The sequence below is a fragment of the Protomyctophum bolini genome, assembly GCF_963924005.1.
Source record: "Protomyctophum bolini genome assembly, chromosome: 7".
Classification (NCBI taxonomy): domain Eukaryota; kingdom Metazoa; phylum Chordata; class Actinopteri; order Myctophiformes; family Myctophidae; genus Protomyctophum; species Protomyctophum bolini.
In genome coordinates, this window is record NC_137868.1 from 38,037,381 (window position 1) to 38,050,779 (window position 13,399).

A 13,399-nucleotide genomic window follows, 5' to 3' on the forward strand; every position below is an offset into this window, starting at 1 on the left:
AATTTCAGTACTGTGTGAAAATCAACTTGCAGGGACATTATTGGGATATTTGATGCTATACACTAAATATGACAATGCAAGTGTTTTTATTTGTTTATAGAACTTACATCATAGTTGCATTTAATGCATTTTAAGTGAATTTGAAAAGCATAACCGGAAATAGAAAAAGTCAAATGTCTGTGACTTAACTGCACAGATTTGGTTAGATAACGGTGACTCAACTGTTCATATGAGGGTTGGAAGTGTTTTGGACAAAATCTTTGGACAAAATCTAACCACCTCTACAAATGAAGCAATTAATGATGTACTGTATGGCTGAAGCTGAGTTGACTATTACATGTATTTAGTCTGGTATGGTCCTTTAAGCCACTACATTCATTTGTAATGCTACATTACATTCACTTAAGCGTACTTGTCGTTACCAGTAAGTCTTAGCTGCCGTTTACGGGGAGAATTTGACTTAACAATTTGTATTCATACTGTATTGTTTTAACTATGTCTCTTTCCATCTAGTGCAGTGAGTTATGATATAGGGATATTCCAAGATTCTTATGAAACTCATCAACAACGTTGATGAGTTTGACACAACAGTGTTGCTTGCCGGAAAGAACTGGATTTCAAGCTAATGATGTGCCCACTGCCACCTATGAGCTTGATAATCTGTTATTTTCTGCAGGCGACGCCTCTGTGCTATGGACTATGGATTAGGCTTCAGCATTTTGTATAAATGCTAATTGGAACAATGGGGTCAACTAGCCAGAATAGCTAGTCAACTGACTAGCTATTCAGTAGTTAACTAACTGAAATGTCAAACTCTGAACAATCCCTTTATCAGTAATATTTAGATATTCTTTCAAGGGGTATTTCAATTGAAAACCATCAGTGCACCCCAGACAATTTAAGTTGCTCGATTATTTTTTTGGGGGATATTTGATATTCATTAGATAATATATCTAATAAGCCCATTCAACTTCAAACTTCATTTTAACGATGTGAGACTCATTAAAAAAATTCGTTATCCCCCTTCCTTTTTTCATGTTTTGTATTTTTATTTTGAAAATGAAAACAAAAAGTAACTGAAAAAATGGCATCAGTCACAAGAACCAGATACCTCTATTCAACGAGTCTAACATGGTTAAAGTGTAGTTTGACGTTCAGTGGGCTCATAGGAGGATGTGCATGATAAAATTAATATTAAATAACAAAATAAAGAACCGGCTAAAACTGTCAGAGAATGATGTTAAAATGAAATGCCCCTTTTACGTACCTTATGTGTTTGATGATTGTTAGGCAAGTGTCTATGGTGCTGTTTGTATGGGAGAAAGTAACTTCAACCAGGGTGCCACATCTTGGCGAAACCATCCCTTCTGATGTGATTACTTAAAACCTAACCGTTGTTTAAATAAAGGCCATATACTTATAAAAGATATATTTTACAATAACAGAGAAAATATGTATTTTCATGACGCGTCAAATAAAAAAGTGGTGTTTTGTAACGAGATTCTGGCTTAATTTCTGTCTGAATGCAAAGTGTTCATGCAAAGTGTGTCCACTTTGTTATTAAAAGGAAAAATGATGTGAAACTAGATGATACTGAGTTAACTGAGAAGGACTAGACGTATAAGATTTTGTTCTATCCACAGAGCTGTCTCTCATGTCTGACACCAAGGGAGCTTTTGAGGTGGATGGGCCTGCTAAGAAGCTCGTCGGACTCCGAGCCCCAGTCCATGCATCTCAACAAAGCTGCATTAAACAAGGTAAACGAAATGGCAGAGTAACGGTTCTTTACATGATCAGCTTATGGAGTAAAGGAGTTTTCTAGATTTAGAGAAGTTTACGTCCTTAAAAATGATGAGCTATCAACACCATAGTACTGTACCAATTTATTTATCAAAATTGCTTGACGGTTCTGACATTGGCACAGATAACACATGGGTAAACCAGTAGGCTGCACTGTTTATCAACATTGGAGTCCATGCATATGAAAATGGAAACAAATCAAAAATAAAGACCACACTGGAACCATACTAGCATGAAAACACAATAAGGCAACCAAAAGGTGTGCAATAACATTAACTGAGCTGCATTTGGTTCCCTCTGGTGGACAAATTTGGAGAAATCAACTAACCGATTATCATTCATTAAAAAAAATATATATATACAATGTCCCTTCAAATCATCACACTACATCAAATACTGCGGGCTAATGAGGCAAGCCCTCTGATGGCAATACAGAGGACAAGAGGAAGATATCCTGGCTGTTGGTTGATGTCTGTCTTCAGTGTGTCTGCATCTCTGCTCAGGGCTATGTTGGCAGAGGCAAAGAGACCTTCTATACTTTCCCAGACCTCTGTAGTCAGCGGAGACAGAGACATCTCCCCACTCCCTGTCACACACTGTACCTGTAGAACAGAAAGAGAGGCCCCGGGTCAGCCATTGTAATAATGAGTCATTAGACATTGTCTGTCCTGTACTGCAGCATGAGCCACATACTGAGTCAGTTTGTAACACAGGGCTTCCCAAACAAGCCAAGGACTCCCAAATAGCCCCAAGCATCGCATCACAATGTGATGGGTTTTTCTTTACAATAATGACATGCCCAAAATAGGGATGCTAGGTTGAATGTGAAAGTGGTTAAACTGACACAATAATCTTATGGACTGAATTCGATGTATTTATTTGACCCTGTCTCCTCCTTTCCAACTAGCTCCCCATGACATCCTCCACTTTGAAATAACAAGCTGTTGTCTGTTACATTACTCACCAGTAGCTCCAGGACCAGTAAGAGCTCGGGGCTGCAGCATGTTCCAAGCACAGCGAGACCATCATCTGTCATTTCTGAAAGACAATGGTAGAATAAAGACATTGATTAGAATGACCCCACAAACACTTTGAGAATGGAACTAGCATTCCTTAGGATATAATTAATGTTTATATTTCTGTATGGTGTCGCTCTGCAAGAGGCTAGCCCTCTATGATGGTCTGTGTTTGTGTGTCATACATTTAGAAATATCTTTTTTAAATTTCATAATGGAACTCAAAGGGGCTGTGATGTGCTGGAACCTTTGTCATATGTCATAGATTAACATTTGAATCTTGTTAAGAATTATGGAGACGACTCAAGAAAGACAGGTTGTCTTGAGAGTTGAAAGATGCTTATGGTTTTAGGAATATGTTTCACATTATGATTCACTGTCGGTGGTCGGGCAGAAATATTGTATGAGAGAATCTTTTCATGTTGTTTTCATAAATGAATAGGGCCTACTTCATGACAGTGACATGCAAAAATAGCTGATCTACATGCTCACGGTGCGTTGTGAGAGCTTGTAGATCTGCTTTCTTTATCTTTGTGAGTTTTATAAATATTTCATCAATGAAAAGTAACTAAGTGATACAATACAAAGTAAACTACATTGTATTCATTGGGAGTTGGAACACAGGTTCCTTCGCTTTTGGACATACACGTGACGTCCCAGTGTAATGAGTAATAATGCTACACAAAGCACAGCTTCCCCACCGTCCAAGGCACTGATGACAAGATGAACGGCATGGAGTTTAGAGGGGCTCTTGTCTGTTGGAGGGTCCTCTTCCCCTCGACTGGACTGCCCCACGAGCTCCAATATGGCCTTGCTATGCTGCCTCGCACACTCTGTCCCAACAGCCTCCAACATGTCAGGGCTCTCGACATCAACGCACATCTGGTTCAGCTGAATCAATGGACAGACCGTTAGGAAACGCTGATCCCCAGAATTAGGAATCGATGACTATGAATAGGCTCTGGGCATAAACGCAGCCCCAGCCTCGGACACATACTGTATGGAACTTCTGGGAAGTTGGGACTACAGTTATGCAGAAAGCCTATTAGAAGCTGGTACAGATGAAAAATGGTAACTGAATAAAAGCATAATCTTTGTATCTACAGTATGACTTGACTCGACAGAAGTATGTATTTAAACAGCTCGAATTTGCTCCAGGCTCCACTAACTGTCTGAGTTAACACCAAGAGTGAGAAATGCAATTCACCTATTTATAACTATTCACCCATCTTGCCAAAACAGACATAAGACTGTCATAGCCTACTCATACTGTAGGTCTATGATGGGGATTCATGGAAGTTAAACACACATTATTTTTTTCCATTTCCTCAAATGTAACAGTTTTGGACATCCAAGTTCCCCACCATCCATCACCACAAGACCGTTAAACAAGTCCCAGCTCCTGTTGGACAACTTAATACATCATTGTTGTGAGGAACTACAATGCCCAAGTTCCTCACAACAATGATGCATTACGTTGTCCAACAGGAGCTGGGACTTGTTTAACGGTCTTGTGGTGATGGATGGTGGGGAACTTGGATGTCCAAAACCGTTACATTTGAGGAAATGGAAAGAAATTATGTGTGTTCAACTTTCATGATCACTATTATATAAAGATAGGTTGAAAAGTTGTTCCAGGGTCATCACAATGAGATATTATGCTGTCCAATGCAACAGGACAGGTCTGGGACTTGTTTTAAGTTAACTGCTTACAAGCTAAAAACGTGTTGCAAGAGCTTGTAGATCTGATTTTGTTACAGCCTATTTTTGTACTGTATATATTTCTTATTTGGGCAATTTAGAATACAATAAAATAACCCGCACACAATCTACATTGGCGCAATAAGGACAACTTTATTTAGGCCAATAGACCTTTTTCAGGCATCTTCTTTTTTTTGTTATTATTATTATTTGGTCAATTTGAAATGTGCCCAAAATAGTGATTCCAGGGATATTCCAGGCTTACCACAGTCTCCAGCATGCTCACAGCTTCAGGGTCCTGCATGAGGCTGGTAAGGTGCTGGAGCAGAGAGGAGCGCGTCGAAGCAGGAAGTGATGACAGCTTCTGGAAATGATCGCTCAGTCTGTCCAGCTCTGTCAGTGAACAAATGAAAACGGGTATGGGATGCAACTTCATCATTCTGCAAACGGCTTCTGCAGTACATGTGCACAGTGAGGTGGATAATGTAAGCTCTTAATATTACACTGAAAATGCAAAGTAGTACAACAAAAATAAATCAATCTATTATTCGATTGTGTGAATTGTGATTTGAACGCATTCACCTGTGGATCAACAACAAAGATCCTTTTGGGCGGAAACCCCTTTTGGTGTTAGCATTATGTTATGCTTTAGCTATTGAAAAATAGCAGATCTACGAGCTCATAGCACGCCACCGAGTGGCGTGCTACGAGCTTGTAGGTCTGCTATTTTTGAAAAATCAAGAACGTCTGACATAGAAACATAGCTTTTTCAGAAAACTGTCAGGATGTAGAAGACATTTTTAGAATCTGATCTCAGGTCAAAATGGGTTAAAGAAAGCCTCTACTAATCTAGGTCAAAGCTGTTGTGTAACAGTTGCCATTCAGGATTCCATTGTAAACAACATGTCTTTGCTTGTAACATTTAAGTCATACTCCATAAAGATAGTGTGACAAATTAAAGGACAAATCTGAATGAGAGGAGAAAAAACAAACGCAAATGCTTCCACACTGGTGTACTGCATGATGATGCATAACAATGCTGAGCAGGTCCAGTTGGCCTCGATTATGGATCAAGAATCAAGATGGCAAGAGAAAAACATAGATGAGAAGCATAGGGGCACAGATGGCAGGAGCTTCATATTTGAGAGTTTAGTGGTGCATAAACCAGAGGCACTGGTGTTAACGTGTTAAGAACGTAAACTTCTCTAAATCTAGAAAACTCCTTTACTCCATAAACTGATCATGTAAAGAACTGTTACTCTGCCATTTCGTTTACCTTGTTTAATGCAGCTTTGTTGAGATGCATGGACTGGGGCTCTGAGTCCGACTAGCTTCTTAGCGGGCCCATCCACCTCAAAACCTCCCTTGGTGTCAGACATGAGACACAGCTCTGTGGATAGAACAAAATCTTATACGACTAGTCCTTCTCAGCTCAACTCAATATCATCTAGTTTCACAGTGTTTCTACTTTTTATGTATGTATTGTCTTGCCTCTACAGTATCTCATCAACATCTTTTGGTGGCATTTTAGGAGTGTGGTATCTCCGTGCTTTTGCTGTAATTAATTTAGTGTTTGCTATAAATCCACTCAGGTGAAGAATTCACTGCCTTTATACTGTACTGGAGTTTCAAAACATCCAAAATCACACCTGTCTGAAGTGAGTGGTGCTACTGTACCGTGTGGGGGTCCCCGGGGGACATGTACAGGGACGCGTACACATACATTACATCTGTAATGGAGCGGAGGCACCGCTCCAAAATAGCAGTTCATAACATTAAATGAACTAGGAGCTCACCATAGTGTCCATTGAGTTTTACCACTAGTTCCATGAGTCCATACGCGAGGACAGTGTGGGGGGGAATCTCCAGGGTGACATCGCTGTCTCTGCTTAGACTGCCATTTTCCTTTATGGACAGCTGTAGACCAAACATGATAAACAAAGAGGCAAATACACTAAAAACCAAACAGAGGAACATTCAAAAGAAAGAATGTTGTGTATCAAGTTGTCATGTAACTGGCCAGATGCTCACATATTTGGGAAAATGGAATAGCAAACAAAAGGGAGAATTTGTACTCCTTTAGGGTGAAACCATACCAAATCATATTAAATGATATGGTATCCTAGTCCTACTTGACTGTTTTTCTTTGCACTCTACTTATGTGATCATTAACACTGTCTTTTATTGACTACGGTTAACGCCTTGCTTTCTCTGAGTTAAAGTGTCTGCTAAATGCTTTTTAACTGTCTCTCACCAACATACAGTATTACACAGTTTCCCCTATTTAATCTGTTCTTAGTTCATAACTTTATAATAATGTATTGTGATCCAATTTTAAGGTAGCAAAGTTACAGTCTAGTGGTAGAGAACACCCAGTGCTTTCCCATCTAGGTCGTTCTGAGTCCATGACCCTGAGAGACTATCTTGTGTGTGACCTAGTTTTCAGAGAAGCTGGTGTTGTTGTCATACCTTACCTTGGTGCTTCTTGGAGAGCAGAGGCTCAGCAGACCCCCACACTGTCCACCCTGTTGGACTTCTTCTATGACTGAGCAGGGCTGAGAGGTCACAATCCTCTCCTTCACAACCCCAAACACCTCTCTACGCTTCTCCATGGTCTGCTTTACCAGAGAGTGGGACATGTCCATGACCCTGCAACCCAGAGACTTTGAAATTACACTATGTTATGTTTGTTATGGTTTGAGTTTAACCCTGCGTGAGATATGTCTGATGTCATCAAATGGAGAATATGGAGTTTGACTTTATGTATAGTTTGTTTAACAGATGGCGTATCAAATTCAATGCATGAACTTTAGTTCTCTTTCATAGTTCTGTTAAATTAACTTCCCTTCTGTTGTTAAACCAAGAGTTGGTAATGTTCCTGCTACTGTTAATGTTCATTCACATTCGCCCTTGTACATAAACATGTATGGCTGGACAAAGGTCATGCTGGTTGTGGTTATTATACAGGCAGGCAAACAGCTGACAGTGTTGAAAGTGAAGACACCGTTTCGGTCAATAGACCTTCTTCAATTAGGCATATCAATGCCTGAAGAAGGTCTATTGACTGAAACGTTGCCTAAATAAAGTCATCCTTATTGTGAAAGTGTCGACAGTGTGCAGGTTATTCTTTTTGTAGCCTACCCTTTTACAAAACAAAGAAAGTGGAGTGAAAAAACAAAAACAAACAAGAAACAAAGTACAAGGATAAAACACTTTACATGTACGTTCACATTTAATGACACAAAGGAAGACAAACCTTTCTTTGGAGTCTTGAAGCAGCTTCTGAACATCTAACTCCTCTTTCTTTAAACTGCCCAAGGACGACTGCAGTTTGGATGTGTCTTTACCGCCCATGTTCACGTGGGCATGGACAAAATCTCCCTCCAAGTTTCCCTGAATGGTGTCGCTGAAATTTCCGTTATACTTGATGAAGTCTGTCTCTGTGACCACTGTGGACAGTGAAACATTAGCATTGAGGTCAGACTCCTTGTTTGGATGGTAAAAACAAAGAGTACTCAGGAGTGGACTGCTCAGTCACACAAGCCACATAAACTGGAACAGTGGTATTCAATGAGTGCATGTGTTTGGACAGGTTATTCTCAGATTCATCTCTAGATAAATTATTAACTCTATCTAAGCTATTAAATCACAACATGGTAAATACCTTGTCAAAATACCTCATATGGCACATATATAGGCCTATATACTGTGGTGTGGTCTAACAAAAAACAAACACAAGATTCAGAATCACCTGGCTTTATAGGCGTATCTCCTAGCAGTACATCATCGAGGCTGAAGTCAGAGGGGAGATACTTGTTTTTCTGCCACAGCCAGGAGCGTTTGCGCTTGACAACCAGAGACAGGATTCTGATGCTGTCGTTCAGACTGGTCACTGGAAGCAGGTCCCCGTCGCCGTCAACTTCCTCCAGGAGGTTCTTCGTAGCCGTGGCGAACATCTTCTTAAGCAAGAGAAAGCAGCCAACCTGTAAGTTAAATTGAATTCATAATGATGATAATAAAAAAGTTCGTAATGTACATTTCATGAAGCTTGTCTTGGGCGGGTGGGTCGTGCATGTTAACAATTAAAGCGTCGAGATTTCCAACGTGCATTAAAGTGTCAGCAATATAGTAGCCGTTCTTTTTCTAAGTAAGAAATTATAGGCTACATTTAACAAAAACAAAGCTCGCAAAATGTGAAATGATTGTTTTTTTATTTACCACTATTTAACCCCTCGCGAGAGTGCAGGTTTCCAAAACGAAATGTCTAGTTGTGCTCTGGTCTATCCGTGGAGTTAGTTCTATAAAATATAAAATATCTTCTTGTTCATGTCTGCAGCAGGAGAAGTTATATGAACAAAGGGGAAATAAAAACAGACGTGTTCCGCCTCCCCTTGCAGAGGTTCAACGGTCGATGCTCCGCCCCTTCCAGAGGTTGCTTGGTGACAGTGAGTAGAGACCTATTTTTTACAGTCTATGGTAGAGACATGTTGCTGAGAGAGAACTCTAGACTACAAAGATTTTTATAGTGAATTTGTCTGCCCCTTTTTGTTGTTGTTCATTTTATTGATCTTTATCTTAATCGTATACTTGATCTTTTTCGTTTTGCCAGGGATGAGGGATCTCTCATCTCGATGCAAATACCGGTAAGGACAATGCAGTGTAAAGATATGTCATGAGTCATGACATGTCTGGAACGCGGTGCCACTGCCACATGAATGGGGTGGGGGCACTGGGGGGAGGTGTTTTCAGTTGAAAAGATAGCTAGGCACAAAAGGGGATTCGAGGTAATAATGCCTATATGAAAATAATCTAGAGACTGTTCAATCATATCATAGATTCATGGTAGGAAGTAATCTTTGATTCCAGCAAACAAGGCAATACAGACACATAGGGCCCTATATTTTCATCAGTGCTAGATATAATTATGCCCCTATGTTCGCCAGGTTCTATGTTCCCCAGGTTCTATGTTCCCCACTCCCCCGCCCCCCAAAAAAGGTTCTATGTTTCCCGTTCACCCAAAAAAAGGTCCTATGTTCTCTGCTCAAACAAAAAGAGGTTATATGTCCCCCGGTTCCTAACCCTAACCGGGTTTCTGAATGGCGGTGTTTCTGAATGGGGGTCTGTTCCCATGTCCCCCACTTAACTATAGGAGGTTGCTGTGGACCTTCAGATGTCCGCCTACCAGTGACATAATCGATAGGGCTTTCTATTCACTTCCGCTTATCTGCTTATCCTGTCGTCCAGGGCGTCTTTGACTGCGTGTAGACCAGGTTAGACTAATCTTTGTGCATACTCTCAGCACTAAAAGGCATGGATGCTGGATAGCTGCAATTTGCAACACTAGATTTTTTATAATGGGTTGAATCTAGAGTTGCAATACTCTCCATTGATCAAATAGAAATGTCCAATCTGCTTGTATTAAACAACGTTAAACTGACCAACATTGCAGCTGTAGGGCAAGCTTGAATGATCTTTCAATCTCCCCTGTATCCAATTTTGGCCAATGAAATGGGGCAATAGTTGGGCTGTTCGCACCAGCATAAAGGATAGTTCCCGCTGTGCTTTCTCCCAGATGGACACACGTATTTGGTGTTTATTATTTTATTTTATTTCTAAAAAGCGACAGGTGTTATTAACGTTTGAATGTTTACTGTGCCAATGTTTTACTTAATCATAAGGCTCTTGTGAAATTCAAAGCTTGCTCTTTTTCTGTTTTGTTTTTCTAAATTAGGTGGATCCTTCGGGACCCGCAGCCTGTGCATTAAGCCAGGCCTGCTCGATACTGCTTCAGGGCCGAAGGGCTATTGCTGAAAACAATACTTTATGTCTGACAGTTTAGCACTCATAATGTATGAGCGAAAGCACGCTGCAATGGTGTCCAAACAGGACTTAAATCGAGTTGCTCAACCCAAGTGGTTCACAAATTGAGGGAGTGCTAGATGGTGGAAGAGAATCAGTGGAGAAGGTCTCTGTGGCCGCCGGGGTATCTGGGTTGTAAGGCTAGGCCAAGGTCAGCTCTCAGGGAGGGGTTTGAGGATCGTCTCTATGTGGGACATTGCGATCATGTCAACTCGCCTAACTCTGAGATTCCCTTGCCTGTCATATCCATATATGGAATCCCAATATGCCCACAGATGGAGGCTGTGATGTCGTACATCAGTTAGCTCCGTATATGGAGTACCAAGCATTCAGTGACGTGGTTGGACCCAATGGCTATGGGTCCAACCACGTCACTGAATGCTTGCATGGTACTTGATATATGGAGCTAACTGATATCACGGCATCATGACCTCCATCTTTGGGCATATGGATATGACCGTCTCACATGTACAGTAGACACGATGAGTCGATGACCCACAGAGATGATCCTCAAACCCCTCCCTGTGAGCTTTCCTTGGCCTAGACTAGAGCCTTACGACCCACTACTCCGGCGGCCACAGATACCTTCCCACTGATTCTCTCCCACTGCATGGGAAACAATATCACTGCCTCCCTGACCACCTGACTGCCAGTTAATAACCGACAAGACAAAGGGGTCATATCAGAAGTTATAACCGTAGATTTGAACAGAGACCTCAACGGTAAATAAACACCAATTCAGTGGCTGCTGCGGGACTGGCGATGGATTTGCAGGCCATTATGCAAACACATGTAGCCTCAGATGAAACAAGCCATGAACTTTCCCAAGACGGCATTTGGAGCAGGATACTATAAAGGCGGATTGCAACCAAAGATGACCAAGAGAGAAGCTGCTCTGGTTTTAGGTCCCACAGCCAGCAAGAATAAAATAAAAGATGCCCACAGAAAACGGATGATCCTAAATCACCCTGATAGAGGTGGATCTCCTTACCTATAGCAGCAAAGATAAATGAAGCTAAGGATTTGATGGATGGCCAGTAAGAACTATAGAATACAATTCTATTGCATACTGTTGATATTGATGTTATTCTGCTCTGCTGATTGAACAAGGGTCTTTTCTTAACATGATTGTGCCCAAATATGTGATGTAAATGTAGCCTATTTACCCCTAAAGGGACATGGTGAAGAATATTTTTAAGTCGTGGCTACATCCCACATGCACTTTATAAAGACATGGCCACAACTTAATAAAGTAGCCACGTCTTCATTTATGTCGTTCCCTCGACTTATTAAGTTGAGCGAACGAGATCCAAAAAGCTTTATATTGGGGTCAATGCAGTACCAAATTCACCAATGCGTAATTGGGCTTGACTCATGCACACTGTATCCACCTATCCAAATATAGGCCTAGCCGCCTACTCCACTATACTGGTTTCACATCTAACTCCAACTGTTTAATGTAGGTAGGGCCTACACATATTTTTTGCATTGTAGGCCTACTGTAGTTTGGGGATGATGAAGTAAAAGTATTAATTGGAAATAGAAATACTCAAGTAAAGTAGGCTACAAATACGTTAAAATTGTACTTGGTAAATTTAACACTACTGGTAGAAGCTCATGCACCCTGCACACACACGCACACAGTCACTCGCCCGTCACCCCACACAATATACACAGACTGTGACTGACACGTTCCTCTCACATCATTAGTCATAATGTTGTAACAATGTCTGTGCAGCCTTGCAATTCTAGAGAAAGAGTAACCTCTTGTGGACAGAAGAAGGAACTGCTTTGATTGATTGATTGAAATCTTTATTAACAGTTTGCAGAATTACAGTACATTTCAAGCACAAACTCAATACAAAGACTGTTAACTGTGAGTGGACGACCCAATTAAGCCTTACACTTGTTTACAACAGGGTCCACATTGTTCAATTCATCAAAACATTTAGAGACAAACAAATAGACACTTCTATGTAGTTAAAGAACAGAACAGGAATTCATCATATAGGAAGCGAAAAGGGAAAAAAAGTATATATACAGTGAGGGGAACAGGGGGATAAAAGAAAAGAAAACGAAAGACAGAGTGTAGGGCGCCTGCACACAACACCATGCGTTGATGCCATGTGTGCATATGTGCAGGCACCCAACACCACGTCCATACAAAAACATAGTACAATCCATAGTACAAAGACAGAGTGTAGGGCGCCTGCACACAACACCATGCGTTGATGCCATGTGTGCATATGTGCAGGCACCCAACACCACGTCCATACACAAACATAGTACAATCCAGATACAAATTCAGCTTTTACAGAGGCCAGTTTCGAATTGCAGCCATCCGTAGGTGCCCTTTGAGAGCAGTTTTGAAGGAGCCAAGGGATTCACATGTCTTAATGACTGTTGGTAGGGCGTTCCACATTTTGGTCGCATAGGAGCGAAAAGAATTTAGTCCCTTGTTTGTGCCGAATCTGGGTTGTACATGGTTTGTTGCACTCCCTCTGGTGTTGTGGGTGTGGACTTCGTTTACATTAAGGAAGTATTTAGACAGGTACATGGGTATCTTGGTGGTGTATCTAATCTTGTGGACCAGACCCATTGCAAGATGCTGTACTCTGTCGTCGACCCTAAGCCATCCCAGCCTGTCAAAGTGGGCAGGGGTGAGGTGGGTTCGGGGGGTGAGGCCAAGTAGGAGCCTGACCAGTTTGTTTTGGGAGGTCTGGAGCCTTGTTTTAAGGGCCTTTGAGGTGCTGTGGTACCAGGAGGTGGATGCATAGTCAAAGAAACCTTGTACAAGGGCTCCTGTTAAGGTCTTCAAGGTGTTTTTGTCGACCAGTGAGGAGATCCTGTAGAGGAATCTTGTTCTTTGATTGACTTTTTTGATTACGTTGGTGGCCATCTTATCACCGGAAAGATTGGCCTCCAGGATGGAACCTAGGTAGGTAATTTGATCCTTCCGTGTGATAATATCATCACCAACTCTAACCAAGAAGCCATCTGCCTTTTTGAGATTACTATTTGAT

The 13,399-nt window shown here is 41.2% G+C and overlaps 1 protein-coding gene and 1 long non-coding RNA gene across 4 annotated transcripts; one reads left to right on the forward strand and one right to left on the reverse strand.

Annotated features, from left to right (window-relative positions):
• Window positions 1-1,870: 1,870 nt before the first annotated feature.
• Window positions 1,871-8,885, reverse strand: gsdmeb (gasdermin Eb). Of its 2 annotated transcripts, none has more exons than XM_080769191.1 (10): window positions 8,736-8,885; window positions 8,269-8,500; window positions 7,774-7,966; window positions 6,992-7,166; window positions 6,314-6,434; window positions 5,794-5,907; window positions 4,783-4,910; window positions 3,518-3,707; window positions 2,765-2,838; window positions 1,871-2,402 (listed from the first exon to the last, which is right to left on the reverse strand). In XM_080769191.1, exons 2-10 carry the CDS (start codon window positions 8,471-8,473, stop codon window positions 2,190-2,192), a joined length of 1,413 nt encoding a protein of 470 aa, XP_080625317.1. In that variant the 5' UTR covers window positions 8,474-8,500; window positions 8,736-8,885; the 3' UTR covers window positions 1,871-2,189. The 2 variants fall into 2 exon arrangements, with proteins under 2 accessions (XP_080625317.1, XP_080625318.1); XM_080769192.1 differs by having other exon boundaries at window positions 8,269-8,473; window positions 8,736-8,884.
• Window positions 8,406-10,696, forward strand: LOC308319237. 2 transcript variants are annotated; one of them, XR_013964444.1, is made up of 4 exons: window positions 8,406-8,502; window positions 8,854-8,962; window positions 9,127-9,160; window positions 10,249-10,696. It is a non-coding gene; the product is annotated as an uncharacterized lncRNA (long non-coding RNA). The 2 variants fall into 2 exon arrangements; XR_013964445.1 differs by having other exon boundaries at window positions 8,467-8,502; window positions 8,915-8,962.
• The last annotated feature ends 2,703 nt before the right edge of the window (window positions 10,697-13,399 follow it).